The following is a 25,889-nucleotide window of genomic DNA, read 5'->3' on the forward strand; positions in this document are numbered from 1 at the left end:
ATCTCTGCCATTCGTACAATGTACTCCAGCCCCCTCTCTCGGACCGCCTCTGGCTCTGTTTGCAAGATATCCACATTGTTCTAAAGCATGCACCTCTTTCTGTATAGTTCCAATCTTCTGATTTTATGGAATACTTATGCCTGTTTGCATTACAGTCAAAATAAAAAAGTGAACTAAAATCTAGCGGACCTTGTTCTTCTCTTATCTCTGGGTTTTTAATGCTGAAAGGCCTCTCCTGATATCTTGGCCTTGCTCTGGTTCGCTACCTGTAATGCCAGAGCGCTGTAAATAGGATGGTGGCGTCAATCAGCAATACCTATTTATCTGCAAGACAGAAACACTTTCTTGTAAGGTTGCTTGAGTCACAGCATTACATCTTTCACATCATTTATACCACGTCCACCGGGAAAATGCCACAGTCAAGCAAGGAGGGCTTTTGGCACACAATCCAGGGCAACTTTTGATGCTGGAGCCTCAGGAGCATGGCAGCAGTTCTCCAGGCAGGACCTGAGAGACCTGAGCAAAAAGAATGGCTGCATGTGGCCAGGCGAATGAGCCTGAAGCATGGACATGGCTTTTTACACGGGAAGGTAGTATGCTGTGGCAAGGGGGTACTAATCTGCCTTTATTTAAATAGATCAGTGCTTAGCGCTCCCTGAAGGGCAGCAGGACATGGATGTGGCCAGGGCAGAAAGACCCTAGGTTGTCTGCAAGGAGCAGGTGAGAGGATGAAAGGCACCCATCCCTGTGCAGGAGCGAAGGGCTGCTCCCCGGCAAGCCAGGCTGGCGCGAGGGGAACGTGGCGGCGGTGTTACCTCATACGTGGCAGTGGTTTTACCTCAGACATTGCTGCGGTTATACCGCAGAGGCAGCAGCAGTGTGACCCGAGACCGTCATGGTGTGACCTCAGATATGGCAGCAAACACCTTGGCGTCACCTCACACGCCACATTGGTGTTACCTCAGTCCCCACAGTGGTGCTACCGCGGACATGGTGGCGGCATTACCTCAGGTGCTACCGCGGACATGGCGGCGGCATTACCTCAGGTACTACTGCAGACATGAAGGTGGCATTACCTCAGGTGTTACCACAGACATGAAGGTGGCATTACCTCAGGTGTTACCGCGGACATGGCGGTGGCATTACCTCAGGTGTTACCACAGACACAGAGGTGGCATTACCTCAGGTGCTGCCACAGATATGGTGGCGGCGTTACCTCAGTGGATGCTTCACCTCTGCCCCCCCAGGCCCCATTAGCCCAGGGCACAAACCACTTGCATCCCCCCGGCTCCCTGCAGCCTCCCCGGGAGGCAGGTTCGGCCTTGGTCTCTGACAGCCCCAGCTCCACTGGGGACCCGCGGCGGCCGGCGGAGCAGACGGGGTTTGGAGGGACTGGGGGTCCCCAGGCCCGCGTCCCCACCGACCCCGGGGGCTGACGCCTCTCCTGGCGGGGGATCGGCACTTTGCAGACGCTCCCTAGGCCCCGCCGCTGCCCTTGCCCCGGCGAGCGGCGCGCTCCGCTCCGCGCCTCGGCACTTGGCAGACGCTCCCTAGCGCCTCCACGGGGAAGGCGCCGCTTCTCTCTGCGCTTCGCGGGGCGGCGGCACTTGGCAGACGCTCCCCGGGCCGTTCCTCCGCCTTCGCTCTGCGCCGGAAGCGGGAGACGCTCCCTAACCCCGCCCGCGGGGGGGTCGCCCAGGTAAACATCCAAGATGGCGGCGGCGGAGAGCCCGGGCCCGGCGGCGGGGCCGGGCCCGGGGGGGCCGCGGGGCGCGGCGGAGGCCGACGCCGACGGGATGGGCCTGACGGACCTGCCCGGCGAGCTGCTGGAGCTGATCCTCTGCTGCGACGTCCTGGGAGCCGCCGACATCGGGCGGGTGTCGTGCACCTGCCGCCGGCTGCGTGAGGCGTGCCAGCCCCGCGGCAAGGTGTGGCGGGAGCGCTTTCGCCTCAGGTGGGCACGGCCGAGCCCGGTACGGCACGGACAGGCCCGGCACGGCCCGCGGGGGGCTGCGCTGGCTGGACGAGGCTTGGCGAGGGGTGCCCGAGCGTCTCCTCAGCGCCCCGGGGCCGGGCGGGCCCTGTCAGCCAGGCCGGGACCCAGCCGGCGGGGTGCGGCTGGCGGCGGGGACGGTGCCCTCGGTCCCCTTGGCCTGGGAGGGCCTGGGTGCTCCTGGGGCGGTGGAAGTGCACCCCACACACCCCATCTTTGTCTCTCTTCCCGGCTCCGCAGGGTGCGTGCTGAGCCCCGCACGGGTGGGACGAGCCCTGCGGCTTTCTGCCGTGTATCTAACGGGTGAGGAGATGGGGGTGTCCTTCCCGGGCAGGGGCTGTTGCAAGGCTGCTTCCCCTCCTAAATCCCACGGGATGGGACCAGGCTGAGCCTGCCAGTCAGAGGAGAGCAGTGCTTGCAGCCCCTTCCGCAGCCAGGCACTTGGATTACCTGCAGGCCCCAGATCCAACCTGGGGTCCGGCAGCGATGCAGATATAGGGCCACATGCATGCTGGGCTTGTCAGTTGGCCTCCCTCATCCCGCTAAGGTAGGCAGCGTTAGCTGGCATCGTCCAAAACAACTGCCAAGGCCTGTCCTGTCACAGGACTAATGCTTTATACCACAGAGGTGTTTATTTGTAGTGCTTTCAGGAGAACGGTTTTCACAGAAACCAAAATCCTTTGAATTGACTTTTGCTGCTTGTGAGTTTAGTTTCCCCCAAAGGCAGTCACAGGGTACCTGATGAGGGCATAGCTGTGTTGTAACCAGTGAAACCATCAGTACTTGAGCTGGCAATAAAGCGCGAGCGTTATTGTTGATACTGCTTATGCCACAATGGTTTCAGCAGTTCTAGAAACACCACTCCTTCACTGCGGCCGCGAACGTATCTAGAACAGGGCACACTCATCTGCTACCTGCTTTTGTCTGTGTTTTGGCACAGGAAAAGTAGCAATATTGCTTTCTCTAATTGCCAGTTGGCTTCTAAAATTTAGCATAGCTCAAATGAGAGGATTATTTTCTTTCTGCCAGTGAAAAGGGCTGCTGAACAATTACAGCATCCCTGATGCACTGAGCTGTGGCTTGGGATGGCTGGCCAGATCCTTTCACCAATTCAGTGGCTCTAGTTGTTGGAGTGAACCTGAAAGTTTAAAAATGGTTTAGATCCAACAGCTGAAATTGAATGCGGTAGGTGATTAGCACATGCTGCTGCCCTCCTCTGTCTTTGATAATAGAACTTTTGGCAGGAGTTTGCACATTGACCTTGTCATCCTGGCTGGATTCCATCATGAGTAATTGCACTTTATCTTCCTGAAATTTTCAATATAATTTCAACCCAAGAAATTATTCTTTCTCATCCTAAAATAAATTATTGTAATTGTTATTACGACGTGGCTGCATTTCAGTGGTAGATGAATGCCTAGGGATCCATCAGGGGAGAGGTTGTTCTATCATGTGAAGTTATTTGGTTAGTCTTTGACTTTATTTTGTAACTGCAGTTGCGGTGTGGTTTTATTATTAACTGGTAGTAAAGTATCTTCCACGTGTGGATGGGCACAATTGTGCCTTTTGGTCAGTTGGTGATAATTTTTATACAGAAGTAGTGATTTAAACATTTGGCGTTCTCTATTTATAAAGGTAAAAAAAAAAAAAATATATATATATATATAAAAATTATGTATCATATATATATATAACCTGAAAAGAACCTAAGGCAAGCCATGTAGTTGAAGGAAAATGGTTTGTAAAAACCAGTAATAATTAACAGAATTTCAAAATGTGAAATAAACTCCCCTGTAAATTACAAGAGGCCTTTCTCTCAGCTTTCTTTCCCATTCTGTCCAAATTATTTCCATCTGTGCCTATTCCTCTTCGTGTTTCATACACAAATGATCTTTGTGTCTTCAGAACAGCCATGGGTATTGTTGCGCTGGCACGTATTTTATTGCACAGGGCTGCGTTGTGGCAGCACAGGGCTGCGTTGTGGCAGCACATGCCCACTTTACTAGAAAAAGTGCTGCTGCTACTAGCCCCCAAAATATTACCTGAAGTTAGGTTTTCAGTTGAACCTTGAAATGCTTCTTAGTAAGCTGTGGCATGTGTTTTAGCTTTTGGACTTTTAGACTCAATAAAGCAGGTACAGCTTTCTTTTACAAGAAAGGGGGGGAAGGGGGTTAAAAATAATTATTTCTTATATTAAAAATTAACTGCAAAAGCGTTTAGCTGTCACAATCTGACTTCAGAATTCTGTTTTCCTCCAGTAGATGTTGCCACCAGCAAGGGCAATAGAGGGAGCTCTGTTTTGTGCATCCTTTTAATTAGGCCCACAAGGTGGTAGGAAGAACACAGGACAATGAATTCTCATGCTATTAGATGACAAGTTAGCTTAAATGTAATACATCTTCAGAACGACAAACTTTTTTTTTTTAATTATTATAAAACTCAGCATCACTTCTACTAATGTGATACCTGTGTTTATGTTGCAAAGCTCTAGAGGAAATCTCCAGAGTGTTTAGGGTATTTAGATATTGAAATACCTGCAGTATGAACCTTTTGAAGGTTTCCTGTTGGCAGGCTTCAGGAGAGCTTGCTTCTCAATAACTATTAAGACGCAGATGAAACCAGCTGGATTTATGCTTTGATGCTTGAGTCAGTCATTGGATTAATTTATACAATTATATTTAAAGTTGTACTGTGTCTTGGCAGTGTCTCAGCTTCTCAAGTCACGTAGTTACAGTAAGCAACACTTTATGGTTCTGGAGGTTGTCGGTGATGTTGAAATACTAACGAACCTGTTCACTTATGTCTCGTTGTGTAGATGGCCATCACTGCTGAAATACTATAGCCACACAGACGGTGTTAGCTGGCTTGAAGAATACAAAGCACGGCACAATGCTGGTCTAGAAGCCCAGAGAATTGTAGCTTCGTTCTCCAAAAGGTTCTTTTCAGAACATGTAAGTCATCTTCTCTATGTATGTGCGACAGCGTAGCTCCTTGTTTAGTACTTTTTATTAGTTTGTGTTTCCTCTCTCTTCACATCTTTTCAACTATGCAGTCAGAAAATTCGTATTTCTTCACTTTGTGTGAAAATGCTAGATCACCAGCCAAAAGGGGAGAGAGCGCGTTCAAAATCCAAAGGTGCAAACTGCATAGAGTCCAAAGCGCCCTCTGCATATCCCATTCAGCTGTTGCTGCTGCAGCTTTAAAAGCTTTTTGCTCGTTGCTACGTGTTCAGACCTGGCTCTGGGAACTTCTGAAGGACTGTTTGTTGACACGTACCACAGCCTATGAATTTATCTCACTGCAGACCTTGTGCAAGGATACGTTCTGTGTGTTGTCAGAAGTCAGTTGAAAACAGGACCGAGGTGCAATAGGTTCACTGAATCTCTCAGAAAGACTTACTTGCATGTGGAACAACAGTTATTTCATTGACTGTTTGCTTAGTTGACGGCTGTGGGCTTTGGCTAGCTGTACAGTTTGGGTCAACCTGAAATTCTGTGAAATAGGCGTAAATGCTGCCCGAAGCTTTGGCTGAATTAAAAAGTTCACACAAGAGCCGCTGAACGGCCACTGCTCTGTGGCTCCTTTGCTAATATGTTGTGGTCCAGTAGAGAATTCCCCTAAGATATAGGAGACCAGTGTTGAAATCGTCTTACCTGATTTTAAGCAAGGGTTGGCACCTAGGTTTTCACCCCTGGAGAAGGCGTCTGTGGGGCGAGTAGGGTATCTGGAGATGCATATCTCTTAGATGTTCTTCTTGAGCTGTTCCGCTGTAGTTGCAGCAGGTGGACGTTTGACGATGGAGAAATGTGTGTCATGGCATTAACCAGGGACAGAGGCTCTTGGATTCCTACTGTTTTAATCACGTATGCAAAGGCTACCGAGAGACCGTTCAGCGATACCCAAAGGCCTAATAGTTAGGACCATCTCCTGTGGGGCTCAAAACTGCGGCTTGATTCCCTGCTTAGAATTGAGGGGAAGAGACTTTCAACCCAGTTCCACTAGATCCTGCGGAGTGCCTACTAAGATACAGTATAATGGGAATTACTTTTTCCTTACTCTGTTAGCCCAAGTCCTGTACTGAAAAGCTTGAAAGCAAAAAGATTTGTTACAGTTCAGTCAAAGCTTTAAAAAAAGAATTCCGAATTCTGGAAGAAAATAACTCTTCTGAATATAGATGCCTAAGTGATTGTTTCAAAAAATGCTGTTCTATCAACAAGCTGGTAACTCTGAGTTCATTGTTAATCAGATGAAGTTTTTAAGCATAAGTCTGAGGCTGAAATGAAGACTCCTGCTCCTTCATTCCTTCACCCAGGAGCAATTTGCTACACTAGGGAGGATTTGTAGAGGTTCAGTCAACCACAGGCAAAAGTTGATTCCGCCTTAAAATTACTGTCAGCTTGGGCCCAGGCTGCACAAGGTCTGGTATGCTTGTGCTGGTCCATACACGCTCTGTAGGAGCCCTGACTGCTGTAGTAGTTAGCTCAAATTGCTGTAGGGTGCTACTGGCGTTCTCAATGGATCCTTCTAATAAATCGATGGAGTAGAGACTGAGTACTTGGTGAGCTGGACATTTTTAAGATCTTTAAAAAATGGAACAAAATTAGTTTTGAGACATTTTATGAAATTGTGTTCTTTTGGAAAGAATCTGTTGTGCTCTGCATAATTCATTGTCTGGTTTGACAGGTCCCCTGTGATGGATTCAGTGACATTGAGACTCTCGGGTGCCCCAGTCATTTTTTTGAGGATGAGCTGATGTGTATCCTTAACATGGAAGGAAGGTAAGAAAGAGTGAGGGGTTTGAAATGGAAGAGATTTTTCCCTTCACCAGTTAAAGGAGAACAGTACTGTGGTGAACTCCTGACCTCAACTTCTGTTGTTTTGTCACTCTCATAAAACAACCTCCCCAGGCTTACTGAGGCTGGAAAGTATTGCTGTGTGTTTAACTTCAGAACAAATTTAATATTCCTGAAAAAAACCCATGTAAACTATTCTATGAGAAGGAGGTTTTCTGGCTTCGTGTTGCTGTTTGTTGCTTGACTCCTTGCCAGTTCATGACATCTCTCAGGACATGTTTCACATACCCTCTTCTCCACCGTAGTTTTGGCTGAAGGAGTTCCCGTCCTCGTGTTCCTTTTTTATTTAAATCTGCATCAGTTTGCTGAACTGATTTGCAGGATGGGCCTGCAGCACTGGAGGGAAGTAGGAATGCTCAGGGAGGATTGCCACCACGAATCCTTGTATCATGAAACTACAGCTTTTTTTTTTTTTCCGCCTCTTGTTGCTTTTCTTAGCTGTAGTAGGTTGGTACAATTTTTGTCCCCAAATAAGCAACTGAGTTTAATTCAGGCACGGCAAAATTTGTGGTTCTGTAAATGATTCAGACAGGTGAAATGCTAAGCAGGTAAATAAAACTTCTGGTTTGCATCTGCCTAGGTATTCTCAGCACCATGGTTAACACTGGGCAAGATGAATAAGTCGCTGCTTTACTTGAAGGTTTTTCTTCTGGTAGCGTATAATCCATGCTGATTTTGCTGTGATACGAAGCAGCGATAAGATTGCTCTTAATGGAATCTAATAGCCTTGATTAAAGGGGCTGTTAGTAGAGCTTGAAAAAACATAACTGGAATGGCAATCATCTCATTTTTGCTTTTTCACATCTATTTTATTACCTTCCCTATTTGAACTGGGACTAACCATCTCTCATTTGACAACTGGTTAAAAAGCTTTTGAGCCTTTGCACTGGCCAAATGCCTCCCCATAAAGCAGAATTGATGCTAATTACACCCTGATTAAGCTGTAGCCATTGCCATTCAGGAGCATTAGGCTAAATCATTTCCCTGGCAGATATCCCAATAAAGCAGTTGTCCCTATTGAGCATCCCAATTTATTGGAAGAGGATAAAGTGTTATGAGGTTTGATTGTTCTCCTGTCCACTAGGATGGAGAAGGCTGATTTAACCTGCAATCTGGAGGAGAAGAGATGTAAGCAGGGAAAGAGGGGGTTTTCTGAAGAAGGAAACTGGACTTGTTTTAAACACATGGCAAGGGCAGAGCCTGGGAATCAGTAGAATTCTCCCTTTGGGTGTTTTTGGGGCCAGGGCTTTGTGCCATTCCTAACTATTTGGTGTAAAAGTGCTCGGTGAGGCACTGGGCGGTAACCCATTGCTAAAGGCCAGGGCTTGCTTAGATGCACGTGATTTGAATGCCTCTGAGTTGGTCTGTCGTATATCAGGTGATGTCTTCAAACCTGACCTGGATAGTAACCAGCTCTCTGTTACTGCTTCTTGTGCGCTCTGCCTTCACTTGTTAATTTAGAAAGTGAAGGGGCTTTACTATAAAAGCTGTAAGGTTTTGGATTGTGTGATCTACAGACCAGCTGTCGATCTGCTCCTGCCTTTCCAGAGCAACAGAGGTGTTTTTCCTCTGGGGATTTTATTTTTCCTTCTGAATACTATTGGACCTACATTCAGGGCCCTCATCAATTTCTTTTTAATGGTGAGAGGATACTTTAAGTCTGATTCTGGAGGGATCCAGTCAGATAGAGGGTAATGTTTTATGAATAAAATACAGGATTTTAATCAGATATTCCTGAGCTGCTTTAATTAGGATCAGTGTTGTTTCCCATGATACCGTATCTTCTCAAAATTATGTATTGGTGATAGGATAAAAATTGGAGATGATAGGAGCAATGTTTTGCAAGCGTCTTATATTGTGGATTTTTGATGGCAAAATTCCTCTTCACATTTACCTTTTTGGTTGAATCTTCAGTGATAGTGGTGTTGTCAGACTTGTTTAGAAAAGAAATAGTCTAAATTGTAAACCTGTATTCATTGGAAAAGTTAAATGTTCACCCTTAAAGTGCTTGTTTAGGGCAACACTACTTTTTGTATTTAAATGTGCAGGAAGGGTCTCACCTGGAAATACTATGCAAAGAAAATTCTATACTTCCTACGGCAACAGAATATATTAAAAAATCTGAAGGAGTATCTTCAACGTCCAACTGATCGGCAGTCATTTTTGGAGGGTAAGTCTTTGGCAGAAATCCCATGTAGAGCACGTAATGACAGCTTTCCATCATTGTTGTTTTACTTGGAAAGAGCCTTCCTTGCTCATATTTCAACCAGCCCTTGGACAACGACTCAAAATTAAGTCTGGATTTTTGAGGTACCTGAAATCCTTAAAATCTTGCAGTGGTTGCATAGTGTTGCATCAGAATGTCAGGATTGCATTAGCTTCTGTCAGTGCTGTATGCTTGAATAATTGCCTGTGGACAGATGGGCTGAAAAGCAAGGAAGAAAATGTTAAAACACTTGCATGTGAATCTTGAACAATGCATTGAAGAAGTCAGCAGTAGCTCAGCGTCCTAATTAGCTGACATTGCAGAAGCATTTTAACTGTGGCCCATGGGCTGAATACGACCTAACAGACCAACTGCTCTGATTTTGAGTCAGCTCCCGACTGTCTCCTTTCCCAAGAGCTTCTCTGATAAGGGCAAGGAGCAAACTGCAGGCAGGGGGAATTGTTGTTGCAGCTCATAGCCTGTGCGCTGTGGCTTTCTCTCGAGAGCTGTCTGACTGCTGCACCGTTGAAGCTGTGCAATGTAGAGCTGGGGAATGGATGGAAGTCCAGTCACGTGGTGGGAAGGTACATGCACCTGATACGAAGAAGAAAAAGGCTCTTCTGCAATTCATGTCCTCAGTCTGGTGGATTATTCTCTTCCTCAAGCTTCCTATGGAGAAGCTAGTCTTCTGAATCAATCGAAAGCTGCCAGTGTCTGTAGAAGAGTCCCTTACTCTTGGTATATACCTCAAAAATGTCATATGAAAGAGTCTCTAACAGCAAAGCTGGTTCTTGTTAGTGGCGGTAGACTTTGAAGAAGGGACTGTGTTAGGGCAAGAAGGGAAAGCCAGAAGTGGCTTTTTCTGGAAACAACTGAGACAGTTAATTATGTGACTTAATCACATATACGCATTTGTCTGCCATGGAGGTACTATTAGAGCACCAACAGGTAGTCATTTGTGAAGTTTCACCTGGTCAGCATGGGGAACACTTTGCAGGGGGGCAAGAAGACATGGCTTGGGGCCCTGCTGAAGTCCTTGAATATAGGCCTGTCGTGGACATGCTAACGAAGCAATGTGGGAAGCTGGAAGAGGTATGATTCATGCAAAATTCTTGCAGGTGAATATAGTTGATTTCAAAGGTTGAACAATACGGAGGCTTTGGAAAGAGCAGTGGTGACAAGATGACAAGGGGAAGACTCTGAGAAAGGGCTATTTTTTTTCCTGCAAAAGTTTGACAGAAGAGGCTTGGGCAAAAGGAAAAAGAAAATCTATTCTGCTGTAGTGGGTTTCTGACAGGAAGATGGAGAGCAGGCGTGGAAGAGAAAGATGAATGTAGCAGAAGAGAGAACGATGAGCAAGAGCGATAGCTGTGGAGGATATGGCAAGAAGAAATCAGAACTGAAGCAGAAGTGAAGTTGAGATTGTTTCAGGCTCTGAATAAAAAACATTGTTTGGGAGGATGCCAGGGGATGCAACATGGCCAGAGAGTTGGCGGGTTAAGCCTCGTCTAGCAGCATACCTGCTCAGCGTATGAATCTATTGCTTTTCCTTTCAAGATGGTGAAGAAGGGAATACTGGATTTAATTGGTATTTATCATGTCAGCTTACTCTTTGCATTTTATGTGATAAATCCAATATATGACTGCGAATTTTAAAAGGAAAGCGCTTGTGTTCTGCTGCAATTGCTTGCTGCATGCCTGGAATTTAGAGTAGGTAAAACTAAGCAAAGAAAAAACTGAAGTCCTGTTTCTTATATAGTTTGTTTTTTCCAGGTGCTGTTTTAATTGATCAATACTGTAACCCGCTGTCAGACATCTGCTTAAAAAGCGTCCAGGCGCAGGTGGATGATATCACAGATAAAGTGCGCAAAGTCCTGCAGACGAAAAATCCAAGGCACCCCAGCTTGGCTTCCAAGGCAGGTACTGTACAGAAATGTGTGCTTTACTGAAGAGTGTTTCTGCAGGTCTAGATAGAGGCAGACAAGGTGAAACAGCTGTTGAATTATTGCGACTGAAAGAGCTGCTGTTCTTTATCCCCTGGCAAGCATATTTTGACATTTGCTTAAACCATCATTCAGGAGACAGACGTTTGTTCAGCCATAGGGACTCAATAGCCCGGGCTTGTCAGTCCATCTGATGCTGTCTAAGCAAAAAGAATTGGGAGGGGAATTATTCTTTATTCTTTTTTTTCCCATTTGTCCCTGAAGTCTTAAGTAGTCCTGATATCTGTAGCAGAGCTGTGGGACAGGGGATCGACCTCTTTTCCTCTGCAAGTCTCAAAGTCAGCAGCAATAGAAAAGGTACGTGCTGTAACATCTCCAAAGGTCAGGCAGCATCTTGCTCCTTGTTTTTTATAAGCACTATCTAATGTTTGCTGTCTTTCAAAGAGAGAATGAGCGGTCTGCCTGTATCTGTATATCTGGAGTGGCGAAGCTGGGACTCTCAAGCAGTGAAAGCACACTTGCCATGCCTGGGCAGCGTGACATGTCCAGCTGCAGTGCTGTGCTGGCACAGGTTGGTTAGGATCCAGTCCTCCAGCCACAGAAGGAAGCGAGGCGTCGCTGTTGCACAGCTCAGGTGCAGGGCGATCCGCTGAGCCAGGCCGCGTTGTGAGCAAAGCGCTAGGGCACTGCCATGGTCAACTCCAGCCAGTCTCTTGACTATCTGAGTCGAGACAAATCTCTTGTGTCCTTAGTCCACATGAAGAATTTTGGTATAAGGTTCATTGCATAAAGGTTAAGTACACTTTGTTTTCTCAGTCTTTATTTCATTGCATGTGTTTTTAGGAGAGATCCTGATTCCAGAAGTGGAGCTTCAGCGGCAGGTACTTGATGCTATGAATTGTGTCCTATATGAGCAGTTAAAATACAAAGGAAATGAGCTGGACTACTATAACTCCCTGAATTCATACATTCACCAGGTACGTGTATGTTAGGCAAAAACTAGGAGGCTGCAAGGCTTGAGACATTCTATTTGTGATGTTTATTTGTCTGAAAGTAGTCAACTCTCTCTGAAGAACAACTTGCTGTAAAGTCAATATGATGTCTTCTTTTAGTGTGTATTCTGTCAAGTTGGTGTATTTTCATTTGTGAAGTCAAACCTTGGGGTTTTGTGTTTCTCTTCATATCCCACATGTGTTTATCATGTTTTTATACCCCAGGTTTTGATCCGCAGGACGGGAATTCCCATCAGTTTGTCTGTGCTTTATTTAACAATTGCCAGGCAGTTAGGAGTCAAGCTTGAACCAGTCAACTTCCCTAGCCATTTTCTGCTGCGATGGTGTCAAGGAAAAGAAGGGTAAGTGGTCTGCTGAATTTTGAAGTCGTGTCCGCAGTAATGAAAACCAGAAAGCATTTACAGCTCCAGACCTATACTAGAATGTTTGATTATTTTCCATCCATAATTACAACCTTATGAAGGAAAAGATCAGATCTCTAAAGAAGTTTTCCCAGAATTCAGCTCTGCTGTTGATGAATGGTAACAGATTTTCTAAGTGTAAAATAATAGTAACCATGAGGTAATGTTTCTTTTATTTAAGAAAAAAGGTGTTGATTTCATGTAACCTTCCATACAGAACAGTTGCTAGAGACCGTTGCTGTTCTTCTGTGCACTTATTTAATTCTCTGAGTCAGTGCAGGATACGTCTTTGACCAGGTCATGATCAATTTACAGAAATCTGTATTTTGTGAATGACGTCAGCAGTCCAATTCAGAGCAATGGTTTTGTCTATATATACCCCTTTTGGCTTCAGATGCCATATGCGTGGGCTCTGTGACACTCTCCAGTGCAGTGTCATAATATAATCTAGCGACAGATACAGCAAACGTGAAAATATCTGAAGGAAAGAACTTGCATGATGGAATGAACGTGTCCCCGTAGTTTCTCTGTCTTTTCCTGTATATGTTTATCTGAAGAAGAAGCTAGGAGGAGAGAGAAGGTAGCAGGTATCTCTTTTTAGGAGGGAGCTGACACTTTTAAAAACAAGCTTGAAAGTGCTGAGGGAAGAACAGAAATAGGTCATCTTGCTTGACCATAGACCCATCATCGCAATTCAGTTTCCTCGTTATTTCATTAGAAGCACGGATATTTTTGACTACACCTACATTGACGCCTTTGGGAAGGGGAAGCAGCTGACGGTGAAGGAGTGCGAGTACCTTATTGGCCACCACGTGACAGAGGAGTTCTATGGAGTGGTGACTTCAAAAGAGGTCTTGCAGCGTATGGTGGGAAATCTCTTAAACCTTGGCAAGCGGTAAGTTGAGGATCATCTGGCCTGTAAGGCCTGTGGAAAAAAGGGCCCAGAGTATACTGCCTGCATATCCGATACTGCTTCCTCACAGTATTTGAGCAGTGCTTTAAAAAGGTGTAAGTCACCCCAGGGGATCTTGAAAATTCTGTATGTCACGTTGTATTGTCTAGTTGCTTTTAATCACCTGCAGCAGTATGGTGTGCAAACAAGAATATTTAGTAAAACTAGTTCCCCTCAAGAAAATGGACAAATCTTCTTTTTAGTTTGTGAAAAGCTGATAGGGACTGTCCACCGTTCCCTTAAGAGCAGAGACTTTGTTATGATCTGGTAAGCACAACCCACATGCTCATATGAGCAGTTTCAAAGGTACTGTTGGTTTGTAGAAAATCGGAAAATCACTTTCCCAAGTAGCCATAGACAGAAATCACAGAGTGAAGGGATTGCTTGAGGTGTGATTAAGCTAGGGGAACAAAAGCAGATTTCAAAAGGAAGTGCCTTGGAGAGTGAATTCTCTGTGTAGGATTATTTGACCAAGTAGAATACCAGTGAACTGGGAGGGTAGAGTCCAATCATCAGTTGTGTAGCGTTTTTCCTTCTGAGCAGGCTGTTGGATGTGTTGAGTGACAGCCAGTGCCAGAGTCACTCTTATTGAATGAGCATGCCTGTACCTGTAGCATCATTTTTGGTAACTATCCCTGTACATCAGAGTACTGCGGATAGGTGTTGAAGAGCTAGCCTTACAATTGAGTTTCTTTTTTGCTGGCAGAGAAAGCACTGATCAGTCTTACCAACTCTTGAGAGACTCGTTGGATCTATACCTGGCCATGTATCCGGACAATGTGCAGCACCTAATGCTCCAGGCTAGGTTATACTTCCACCTGGGAATCTGGCCAGAAAAGGTACCTCGCCACTCGGTCCTATGTTTTCTGATAGGCTAAGCGCTATTAACACTGGTCTATTGATTTTTGGACTACGTCAGCTTGCATTACAGTCTGCCACAAGTTGTTTCTGTAATAAATGCAATTGAACGAGTTATCACATTTCAGAGAATCAATTTCTACTATATGAAGCAGGGAAAAGGGGATGAGTCTTGCTTGCCTGCCCTAGGGGAGACTTGTGAGCAGCCTCGAGTCTGAGTCATAATTTATGATTTACTGCCCGAGTCTGACAGCTTGTCTTGCAAGCAACACTGTGGACTTCTAGCTGTAAGTTATAAGAGCATTCTGTTTGGTTTATGCCTAGATTGTGGTAGTGGTGGTAAAACTCTTGCTGGACTCATGTAAAAGGAGCAATTGCCTTATCAGAAAACGTGTAGGAAGTTATCTTTTATAAATACAACCAAAGCTGTTCTCTGAAACCTTAGCCACAAATCAGTGGCTCCTGTGAAAAAACAACTTAATATTCCTGTCCTTGGGATTCTTTTTTAATACCACCTTTAGCGTAGCAACTTGAGTCCTGCTATCTTGTGAATGTGGGAAAGAAGGTGCCGAGACTTACAAGTCGTTTAAGTTGTCTGATCGTCCGTGCCTTTCACTGAATCGGGGGAAGGCACAGGAAAGAAGCATGTAACTCAAAACACTATTATTTGTTTAGTGTGTCACTACAGCAAAGAGGTGTTCCCTAGTCAAAATTTCCTGTACTACTTTAGCGAAGCTCACGCACTTGGGCAATGCCTGTGCCGTTTCCAAATGTGAGGTTTGGGTGAGGGGGCAGAAGTATTGGCTGGACACCTGAGCAGAAAACAGAGCTCTTTCCACCAAATTAACTGAAGCATAGGACTGTTGGAGAAGCTGCCTTCCTTTTGAAGAGCAAACTGTTCTAAGCTTGCCGTTCCTTTCTTATAGCGGCCAGTTTTAGAGTCACCACAGAAAAACCAGCACAAACTAAGAAATTGTGTACGGGGGAACTCGCTGAGCTGAAACGGCAACCGTACGTAAATAGGGGATTGCCAAGTGAAACACTGGAAGATCTTCCTTCCCCTTTCTGGCGCTCAGCAATGTGTTTGTAAAGCACCAAGGCTTTACATACTTGCGTTTTGCTGCCCCTCAGAACAAATAATCCCACCCCGTGGTTGAGTTTTACACATTGTTTCTCTGCACCGCGTTGCCAGACGTAGTGAAAATGTGCAAATTTGGACTCTGCAGTACTGCATCCTCATATGCATCCAGTCGTTCCAGGCTGTTGGGTAGGATTGTAGCTAGCCAGAGAGAATGCTCTATGTCTGACAGAACAGAAAATACCAGATTTAATAGAGGTCTGCCAGATTTATGGAAAGTGGTACAAAAATCATAGAAGTCAAGCAGAGCTACGCAGAATGTTGAATCTGTGGCAGCTATGGTCACTGTGCTAGGCTGTCCCCTTTCTGTAGGATTTTTCAGGATTTTCACGTCCTTCTTAAGATGCCAGCCAGAGAATTAAGGTGGCCAAGAAGCCTGAGCTGTGTTTCTTCTTCTCATACCTAAATACTCACCTGTTCTTTTTGTGAATTTATTTTCTTCGCCTCTTGGCTGATGTTCATGCTCAATAGCCTGAGATTTCTATTCCTCTTCTGCTGCTGCTCTGAACTTAGAGTGACCAAAACTTCCAGCACGTGATCAAGGAGACAATCCTTTTGCCAGGTGCTAAAGTGTGTCAGATTTTGGAAGGTATTTTATGTGATGTGATGAGGTACTTGATGGGACAGATGTATCTGTCTTTTCTCAACCTGTTTAGACAACAGTCTTGTTAAGAGAAAAACAAACAAACAAAAAAACCCCAAACAACTTGGCAGCAGATGCTCTGATAGTGTGCCAGAGGGTGTTGGTAGGCTGGTATTCTGGATCTACAGGGTTTGCTGCTTTGAGAGCACTTTTATAGTTAGCGTTCTTTAGTCATCCTGAGACGCGAAGGTTCTCTGTCTCTTGTTCACTATTACATGGTATAGCATCATAGAGGTTATTTGTGTTTCCTTCTGTGCTGCCCTATTTTTCCTCTACAGACATGCTGAGGAACTCCTTTAAACGAAAATGTTTGTTCTCAAGTACAGCAGAAGTCATCTGGAATCGCTTCACAGCGGCAGTTTGGGGGACTAGCAACAGTATTCTCTTAACATTTCAGAAACCTTGGAACAGTCTCGTCAATGCCCTGTGGTTGCAAAATGTGACACGATTAGCTTGTGTGACTTAGTTTTAAGCAGTTACTGTGCTCAACAGTCCCCTTCCTTGGAAGCAGGGAGATTTGCAAATAGAAAAGGAGAGGACTGTTTAGAATTTCTGCAGGCTAAGCAAGTGTGAACAGCTCATTGGGTGTGTGTAGTTAGAGCAAAGGTTCTCAGTCCTGTGTGGAAAGCTCATGTGGTGGACCTCTAGGCCTGGGTACTTAGACTCAGCTAACTCAAGAAATATATCTGTATGTATTTGTAAGTATTGGACTGCTGTAGAGACTTGTTCTGAAACTGTCTTTTTGTTTTGGTTGCTGAAGGTTCTGGACATCTTGCAGCACATTCAGGCTTTGGACCCGTCCCAGCATGGGGCCGTCGGGTACTTAGTTCAACATACCCTAGAGCATATTGAGCGCCGGAAGGAGGAGGTGGGACCTGAGGTGAAGCACCGTTCAGATGAGAAGCACAAAGAGGTCTGCTTTTCAATCGGGCTGATTATGAAACACAAGAGGTGAGCTCCTCAAAGCCTCCCCCACATTAGCAGGCTGTACTGTAACGACGAGTGCAGAAGTGTTTGTTCTGATAGTAATGAGATGTGGTTTTATCTGCCAAGGAGGTACCTGGAATGGAAAATGCCAGGCACGTGCATCTATGTCACGTACCTCGTAGAAAAACAGGAGCAGCTCTGTCTGTCCTTTGAGAGAGCGAGTGTATTCACTGCTGTTTGCTTGCAGAGAGAAGTTTGTGAGGTGACTTGTCCGAGTCACCGTATATCACACAGCTAAAATTCCCACAGCCCAGAGCTCTCAAAGAAATATCAGTAATCAGTTAATGAGGGACCGTGGAACAGAATTGCCTTCAAAAAAGATGGTAAGATTCCTAAGACAGCTTATGAATCTTTCCCTGTGCTATTATTACCCCCTCTTCCTGCATTGCACAGAGGCTTTGTGTTCCTGTCTGTACTACTCTGCCAGAATGACGTGCCAGCACTGTGTTGCTTCGGCCACTCCTCCAACTCAACAAGACATCTGGAGTATATTTTAAGGGCGTCAGCAGTGACAGTTATAATACCTCGCGATTAATTGCATAAATAATCTGAAAATAATGATGGCGCTGTTTCTTGGGAGTTCAGTGTTGGGATTACCACATCTCTGTGATGGGCACAGAAGTAATTGTGCAACACAGTAGGAAGGTTGATTCTCCCCTGTTTCTTGTTCCTGTTCTCCTGGTTGCTGATTTCCAGTCTTTTGCCATTTTCATTTCTTGCTCATGTTTGGTTTTCCTTTGTCCTCAGCTGTTTGTTCCTGTCTATTTGTCCCGTCACTCCTAGTCATTTCCCCCTACTTCAAAATACACACACACACGCGAACAATCTTTTTGAATTTATTTTTTTTCCTCTCTTGTCTTCTCCTCCTTGTGCCAACTCACAGGAGGCTCCTATCCTGTTTGTGCTATATTAAGCTTGGGAAAAAGAGCTGGCTCTGGAATTTTCACAATCTTTGGTGTGCAATTTTTTTAATTAGATACGGCTATAACTGCGTGATTTATGGCTGGGATCCCGCCTGCATGATGGGACGTGAATGGATCCGGAATATGAACGTCCACAGCCTTCCGCATGGCCCCCACCAGCCTTTCTACAACGTGCTAGTGGAAGATGGCTCTTGCAGATATGCTGCTCAAGGTGAGCAGGAGTCTCTTGTGTTTATTATCTGTTTAGAAGTACATTAGGAGAAAGGAATGCTTAAGTGATTAACTGTTTTAAGTATGAAACATAAACTTTTACTAGGAGGGAAAATGATCTTGAATTCATGGCCTGCATTGTTTGCTCTCCATGAAATCAGTACTGCTAGGAACATTAAGGACCACTCTGGTGTAATCTCCTTTTGCCTTAAAAATGTGTTTTGGACGTGATTGGTTTTATGGTGTAAACCATGATGGTTGCTTTTAAAAGAGGTAATTCAAGTTTTGCTGAAGTTCTGTTAGCAGCTCTCGTTCTTTGAAATTATAGCTGTGCTTTGGGCAGGACCTCAAAATAGGATCTGGTGAGAGAGCACGCAAACTTTGCTTGTCAGGGCACGGTTCTGAGCAGCTGTCGTCAAGAGACTGTGTGCCAAGATCCCGGAGAACACGGGTAGCGTGGCTTTTGGTGCCACCTCTGATAACAATGGGACAAAAGTGAATGCCTCTTCTAAACCTCTTTGCATCTGTGAAATCTCTATCGCCCATTCTTTATGCAACATACCATAAGAAAGGAAATTCTTGTCTGATGATCAGAATATGAGGTTAGGATACAAGACATGTTGAACTGAGGTTCAAAAGGGAAAACAACCCCTATACATATATATGTCCGTAACTCTGTACATTGTAAACAGAGTGTTTCTTTCCCTCGTGTTGTTCTCCCTGTGATACAGAGGCATCCCGTGCAGCTGACAGGGCAGCTGCACAGCCTGACTGTATTTTGCTAAGAGAAGATGTGGAAGCTGCTGGAGGGGAAACGCTGAACAAAATGCAGTCCAGCTCTTTCACTAGGGGGTGCTCCCTAGCATGTTCTGGTCCCCTACCTGTGAGCAAGAGGTGGTTTTACAGGAGGGGACACTCCTGCCTTTGTAGTTTAAAGTGCAGGTGTTTCTCACTGTCCTGAGAGTTACTTTATATGCAGTGATCCAAAAAGATGAAGTGGGGACTGGGAATATTGCAGCTCGGCCTTATGGCTCGTGTTAGGCAGTACTCGGCCTCTCAGAGAGTCTTAAAAAACAAAAAATTCTTGTGTGCAGTGGGTTGATACTAAAATACGCATCTGAGTGAAAACTAATCAGATAATTGTCCCCAGTGCTTCTGGGGCTGAGTCATCTCTCATATCCTTTGTCTAATTGTTTATAAACAAGTATAATGCTGGCTGGTTCCAGAGCACAGAGCATTTTAGCCAAGCTGTAGGTTGACACCGTCATCTCTGTGGCATCCAAGTGTTTTGATATTGCTAGGGAAAATTGTTTGTCCTTGTTTGCTGAAATCTTGCTGCCTGGCTATTGAGTATCCCCTCTGAAGTACATCCTCAGATCATTTGGGAAGGGAGTATTTCATAACTTACTGACCTGACTTTGGGGAGGGGATGGTAGTTTTTTACTGAAAGAATCTTAAACAAGTCTGCATGCAGAGTTTTATCTAACCAGCTCAGGAATACACCAGGTTATTATAGGTAATTGTACCTCAGTTTGAAGCCTTCCTGTAAATCCGTAGGTTGAGCTGTAGCCAATTCCAAAACACCTGTTTCGTACAGTGAATTTGGTATCTACCTGTCCGTTCTTGTCTTTTTGCTTTGTGGCAGCACAGGCCAGATATCTGTGGTTCAAAAACTTCTAGTCAGCATGTTTCTCAGGCTCCCCACCTAGTGCTGAACTTGCTTGTCTCAGTCTCTTCCCCCCTGCCAGCTTCTATTTCGTCACTGTGTTTTTCCCTTTGTACACAGCTCGCTGCTCAGCCATGCTTCTGCAGAGCATATTGGAGTGTAAATTGTTTTCCGCAGTGGTGCAGTATACGAAAAAGGTACTTTGCAAGCCCGTAGGACTGCACCAGCCCACTGAGGTGTAGAAAGCTCTTGTGCTTTCAGCGGCACACGCTGATGTACAGTAGCTTCAAAGAGCCTGTATGGATTAATATGACTTGGATGTGCTCTCTGTAGCGAATGGAATAGTTTCAGAGATAGATGAATTATTCCTGAATGATATTCTCTGCATCCCATCTTCTTCCCGCCCTGCCTTGCAGATAAGTCAGACTTTGGGACTTAGACAGGTAGAAACAAAAGCTGCCTATCTGGCACTGTGCTGGAAAAAATGACATCATTTGGGGACTGCTGCAGGGCACCTCCGCATGTGATTTACTGCTGGGCTGCCTCCCAGTCACACTGCTTTATACAAATACTGCGGGAGCAAAGGGGCCCTCAGCTTAGGTCACCTTTACGTTTTAATGCCAGTGCTTCTGTGTTGTTTAACTGTTGTGCTTCATCAGGTTATCTTTTAGTACAAAGGAGGAAATAGGGTGCTCTGGGAATGAATCACTGTGCTCTTCCTGGGGACTTTCTTTTAACTTTGGGAAGTTTGGATTTAGAAAAGTTAATTTTGCTGTGTGAGACATGCTTGAAAACCAGGCTGGTGACCTGGCATGGTTGAAACACAGGCTGGTGACTTAGAGCAAGAAAGCACTTGGCTTCTCTACCAGGACAACCTTGTGCAGTCGGCCTCACCTTGGAGCATGTGAGAAGGATCTCTCCTAGAAACCGATCTCCCATGGGACTTGAGGGATCAGAGCTCAGTGCCGCAGCCTCTCCCTGCGCTTACAACCAAGACCTGTGACCAGCAGAGTGGGAACAGGTCAGCATCCTGCTACCCTAACCTAACATCAGACAGTGTGGTCTCAGGCATAAAATAGTTTTCCTGCCACTAGGAAATGGGGTCAGCATCACTTAGGAGATAAGGCTCAGTGAGCAGTCGTACTGGCATATGTGCATGTTTTCCTGGATCAGGGTTTTTTTTTTCTTTAAAGCATCAGGAGGTGGTGTTTCTAGAGACAGAAACAAGACTTGAGAGAGGCGCAGGATTTATTGCCTTGTAGCAGGCCGTTTCACGTGGTGATAACTGATTCTTTCTTTTCCTAACAGAGAACCTGGAATATAACTCTGAGCCTCGGGAGATCCCTCACCCTGACATTGGCCGCTATTTTTCAGAGTTTACCGGCATTTACTACCTAGCAAATACTGAGCTAGAAATTCGGTACCCAGAGGATTTGGAGCTCACACGTGCCACAGTTCAGAAGATCTACAGTTCAGGCAAGGAGTGAGTGCAAAGGCATCGTGCGGACAGAAGCAGCTGGAGTGTAGCTTTACCCTCTTTGCAAAACTTGCGTGGAAGGCAAGTTTGGTGACAATCCTTTGGCTTAATGCATTGAAAACTGCATTGAACTTTGTAACTGGTGCTATAGCATCTTTCCGTTGCCTGCCTGTCCATTCTGGCCCAAAGGCACAGGGACATATTGGTAGCTGAGGCCAAGTGTAAGGATCTTGCAGGGACAGTCGTGCTGGGAAGCACGTTGTCCTTCAGAAGGATTTGCGCATACTACTCGTTCTGTAATTGTCTTGCCTAGAAGGTCGACACAGTGAGATCCCTGGTGTGGAATACGGAAGAACCCCCTCTTCCAGAGAAGGAAGTTGCTTGTCCTTGCAGTGTTGTGGGTTTTTTGTTTGATTGGGTTTTTTTAATGTATATCTCATGCAGGTGGTAGTTTTTAAAGTCTCTTACGTTTCACTGTTGTCTTCTCCAGTCTGAATTTTTGGTCAGATTTTGCTTCACCTCCGTAGTCACAGAGCTACCATTCCGATTCTGAATACCCTTATGGGCCTGGGAAAGAGCCCCAGCAACAAAACCAGACGCAGCTAGGCTTCCGGGAGTGGCAAGCGCAGTGGTAACGCTGAGGTCCAGTTGGCCACCTCGCTGATGATACAAACTCTCCTCATGCAGAAGATGAGCTTCTAGCCCTTTTTCATGCCTGCTAAACAACCCCAGTCTGTGTTCTTACCTTGGTTTTTGGTCTGTTCATCGTGTATGTCCAAGGCAGGATCTGCAGCACAGCCGTGAGTGCTCCCAGGACGATTTTGAACCTCGTGGCACTGTTTCATGGAAGCCTTGAGGTCAGTGCCAGAATGACTTTGATGTACGGGGAGCTTCCACTCACTGCTGTCTCCAATCTATAGGTATTTATGCAATACAGTGGGATCGTGACTGGAAACTGGCCAACCCTGGAGTCAGCCCAACCGTGTATGGAAGAGAGATGTTAATTCCTGCAGCTTGAGGCCTTCTTCCTTTTTGCCAAAAGAGAACGGATTTTGGGGGAGCGCGTGCTCCGCTGCCCAGACGGGAAGAGCTTTAGCAGCTCAAGGCACATGAATTTCAGCATGACTTAAAGGCCCAGACAGAACCACTGGAGAAAAGGTTTTCCTCTGGGTTCGGGTATTATGGGGTGCAGAGCGACACAGTGTTTGTGCATACACAGAGCCTGTGTATCTTTGTGGTTTCTGAAGCAACGTCTATAGACTAGCTGCAGCTAGTGTCTCCTGTCACTGTCCAGTTGCAATACAGTAGTTATGTCAGAGACGAGAATTAGGTACTGTGCCCTGTAGAGTTAGGTGGGTGCTCTTAGTCTATTATAGCACTTCAGGTATCGCCCTCCTCTTAAAAGAATGCTTGAACTGCATGCCATCCTATTGAAATACTGAGCACTGATTAAATATGAGAAATAAATACTGAAAGCCCAGCGCTTTTGCCGGCGGAGTGGTGGTGGTCTGCAGGAATCTTGGTGCTTTAGGAGGAACAGCCCTGTGTAGTTAGCGCTGAGGAATGGCGAAGGTGCTGTACTCCAAGGCGAACTATGACTTTAAAGAAGTCTGTACTGGAATGAACTCGGAGGGCGGGAAGGAGGAAGGGACTGAAGAATTTCTACGGAAGCAGAAGGGATCCAACTGAAAGCAGGGTAGCAAATCATTAGGCAAAATCTTTAAAGCCATCTCTTGTTTTTGAGGGTTGGAGTAGACCCCAACACTCCAACCCTTTTTGAGGGTTGAAAGCAGATCCCAAAAGATTCCTAGCAGGGATGCAAGGTTGGGAATGGGACTGCTGAGTCACAAGGTTGATGCTTGTAGCTGAGAACAGGCGTGCAGGAGCAGGGCTCGGGCTCCCCATTCCCAGCCTCAGCTTTGATGAGGCTAGCTCTGCGGCAGCGTAGATACCCGTGAGTTTCCTGGGGCTTCATGCTCCCCTCTGCCAAACGGGCAGTCCATTGACACCCTGCCCCTCTCAAGTGTGTCGAGAGAATTGCCACGTACTGAGCTCGCAGGAGTCCTCAGCAAGAGGTGCTGCCTGAATGCCAGGTAGAATCGTGCCATAAAAAAGCCACAGGAGTCACCAGAAAGCTGACCAAAGTTTCTCTGAACACTGGTGCTGGACAATGCATATCTAACCCACTTGAAAACACGCTGTGTACTTTACGACGGGGGTCCCAGAGTAGCCGGCAGAGCCCATTATACTCGTCTTTCTGGGACCACCCTATACCTACACTCTGAAAAGAGTCTGGACAAGGAGGAAGCGTGGGAGCTGCTCTTCACGTGGTTCATGCGCGCTTCCCCCACCCACAGTCTCTTAACCACTTCTGGTTTTGCATGGGGTGCAAAACGGGAGCGTTGCTGTGCAATAGGGGACAGATGCACTGCAAGTGACTTACGTACACAGGGCAACCCAGCCCTGTAACTAAAACTTCTCATCCCTTTGGCAAACGCTTTGTAGAGAAACTGTCCTCGGGCAGGCCTACCCGTCTGCTCTGCTGTGCAGACCATGTCCGTGCGTGGTTACGTGGGTGTTTCCGTCATCCAGGAGCGCCGACGCAGCCTTGTACGTGCCAAATTCAGAAGAGACTGCAGGTATTTCAGTAGGCACCGCACAACGTCAGCGGAGGGTCCAAGCCTGATTTGGGGACTTCAGACAAAACTGAAGGAAACGGTGTGTAAAGGCTTCTCTGTTTTATCCTGTTTGGGTAGGCATGCCCCATGCCTCGGTCTGCTGGGTACGCCGTGTTGCGTGCTATGGGTTGAGTCTTTGGTTTTAGCGAGGAGGAATTCCCACGTAAGTATTTGCAACCGTGGGAGACCTCAGCCCAAGCATCCAGGGTGGCCAGGGAAAATGGAAAAAAACCGCAAGGCTATCTCTCTGTCCCGGCTTGAGCAGCCTCTTGAAATGCACATCAGTTCCCACAGGCCGAGTATCCGAGGTCCAGCACAGCCGGGAAACGCCTCGTCAGGTCGATGGAGGTCACATTAGGTGTTTCCCTGTGCCTCAGGCGGCTTTTCTGTCCCCCCTTCCCTCCTGGCAGCACAGGCATCCTTGCAGTCACCATTTCCCCAAGAAGACAGCAGTGGATCCCAAACGTTCCTTGTGTCCGTGAGTGATGTCTGGGTCCACGTGAATGTACGCGTGTTAAAGATTATACACTATGCATACACATCGCGATTTCTCCTGTCGTGTCTGTGCAGGGTTCACTTGGGAAAAGGGATGTTTCGCTTGCTGGAGAAGGTGGAATTGCCGCCCTTCTCTTCTCTGACTTCATTCACCCGCCATCCCACCGAGCAGAAGGACTGTCCTGGGTGGACCAGTGCCATACCAAAGTCTTCTGCTCCCGAGTCCCTGGGGACAGAGGGGTGGATTTCCTGCAGCTGATACCATCTTCTCCCTTTTCTTTCTGTGTCGCCAGCCGTCCGTCCTGTGGACGGAGCAGCCAGGGTGCTGTCATGTTAAAATGGCTCTCTGAAGGGTGAAGGAAAAAAATACGGAGTGGGGGGGGAAAAGAGGAGGCTGGGAGGGAAGCAAGGAGTAATCAAGTAGTAATTGCTGTCTGGATCGTGAGGAAAACGGCACGGAGGACTGAGCAGCAGGCACGGGCTGGTTTTGGGTGGTGCCTCTGGGTCTTGGGGCTCAGGTAGGTTATGAAGGTAGTGCCGTCCGCAGGGAGCGAGGGCTGTGGCAGCAGCCTCGGTGGGGAGGTTTGTCCTCCCTCACCGGCCGCTCTCTTGCTGTGCTGCAGCTTGTGGGAGAGGCTGCGGAGCTGCTCACCGCCCTCCACCAGCAAGCGGTGTTCCCTGGGGCCGGGGAGGGCCAGCAAAGGGTGCAGCATCCTCTTGGGAATCCCTCCCAATCCCTTTGGACCCATCCCGACACGCAGGGCCGGCAGGGCCACACTGCAGCGTACCCTGACAGCCCCCAGAGCCAGGGGCATGGCGTGTGGCCTCTGTGACGAACCGGTGGCAGTTTGTCACCAACCTTTCCAGGAAAAACAGAGGCCCCGGGACCCTACGGACCAACCAGCCCTGCCTCCGGCTGGCGGAGGGCTGCAGCCTCGGGGGCTCGGCCGCTGAGTACGGAGGGCGAGGGGAGGAAAGGGCTGCTTTGGGCTGGAGGAGCATCTGCTGCTCCCTTCCAGGCCGCCTTCCCGTTCGCACTGGGTGGCTCAGGGTGCTGTCCTGACACGTTTTGAGCATTTCCAAGGGATGTCACAGCTCCGTGGGCCCTACCTGCCTGGCTGGTGGCTCTTCCCCCGCGTGCCTGTGTAGGCAAGGACGGAGTGGTGCATGTGTTACCCCTGTCTCCTACCCTTCTCCTTTTGGCTGGAGATGCGGGGGCTGGGCAAAAAGACATGTTAGATGAAAAATTGGCTGCCCCAGGCCTGAAGGGTGAGGACCCCTGAGCCCCAGGGTCCCCCGACACTGACAGCTGAGGTTGCAAGATGGGGACATCTCTCCTTTCTCTTTTTTTTTTTTTTTTTTAAAAACAGGTATTTTATTGCATCTGGGACAGCTGGAGGCTGGAAATTATTTGGTTCCTTTCCTGTTTATATTTGGCTTTAAAAAAATAAAC

General features: G+C 46.7%; 1 protein-coding gene across 2 annotated transcripts; it reads left to right on the top strand.

Annotated features, from left to right (window-relative positions):
* The first annotated feature begins 1,706 nt into the window (after positions 1-1,706).
* On the top strand, positions 1,707-25,791 carry FBXO21 (F-box protein 21). 2 transcript variants are annotated; one of them, XM_082325418.1, is made up of 13 exons: positions 1,707-1,954; positions 2,234-2,296; positions 4,809-4,944; positions 6,677-6,771; positions 8,895-9,016; positions 10,826-10,972; positions 11,839-11,972; positions 12,213-12,349; positions 13,128-13,304; positions 14,068-14,200; positions 16,761-16,951; positions 17,964-18,121; positions 21,095-25,791. In XM_082325418.1, exons 1-13 carry the CDS (start codon positions 1,713-1,715, stop codon positions 21,271-21,273), a joined length of 1,914 nt encoding a protein of 637 aa, XP_082181544.1. In that variant the 5' UTR covers positions 1,707-1,712; the 3' UTR covers positions 21,274-25,791. The 2 variants fall into 2 exon arrangements, with proteins under 2 accessions (XP_082181544.1, XP_082181545.1); XM_082325419.1 differs by lacking the exon at positions 2,234-2,296.
* Positions 25,792-25,889: the final 98 nt, after the last annotated feature.

Source organism: Platalea leucorodia (genome assembly GCF_965183815.1).
Source record: "Platalea leucorodia genome assembly, chromosome: 12".
In the NCBI taxonomy this organism is placed as follows: domain Eukaryota; kingdom Metazoa; phylum Chordata; class Aves; order Pelecaniformes; family Threskiornithidae; genus Platalea; species Platalea leucorodia.

What these genes read in the sequence shown, in the direction of transcription:
- FBXO21 (XM_082325418.1), top strand. Translation starts at nt 1,713, where the DNA reads ATGGCGGCGGCGGAGAGCCCGGGCCCGGCGGCGGGGCCGGGCCCGGGG. An exon ending in ATCCTTAACATGGAAGGAAG is followed by an intron (nt 6,772 to 8,894) that starts GTAAGAAAGAGT and finishes TTAAATGTGCAG; the next exon opens with GAAGGGTCTCACCTGGAAAT. An exon ending in CAGCTTGGCTTCCAAGGCAG is followed by an intron (nt 10,973 to 11,838) that starts GTACTGTACAGA and finishes ATGTGTTTTTAG; the next exon opens with GAGAGATCCTGATTCCAGAA.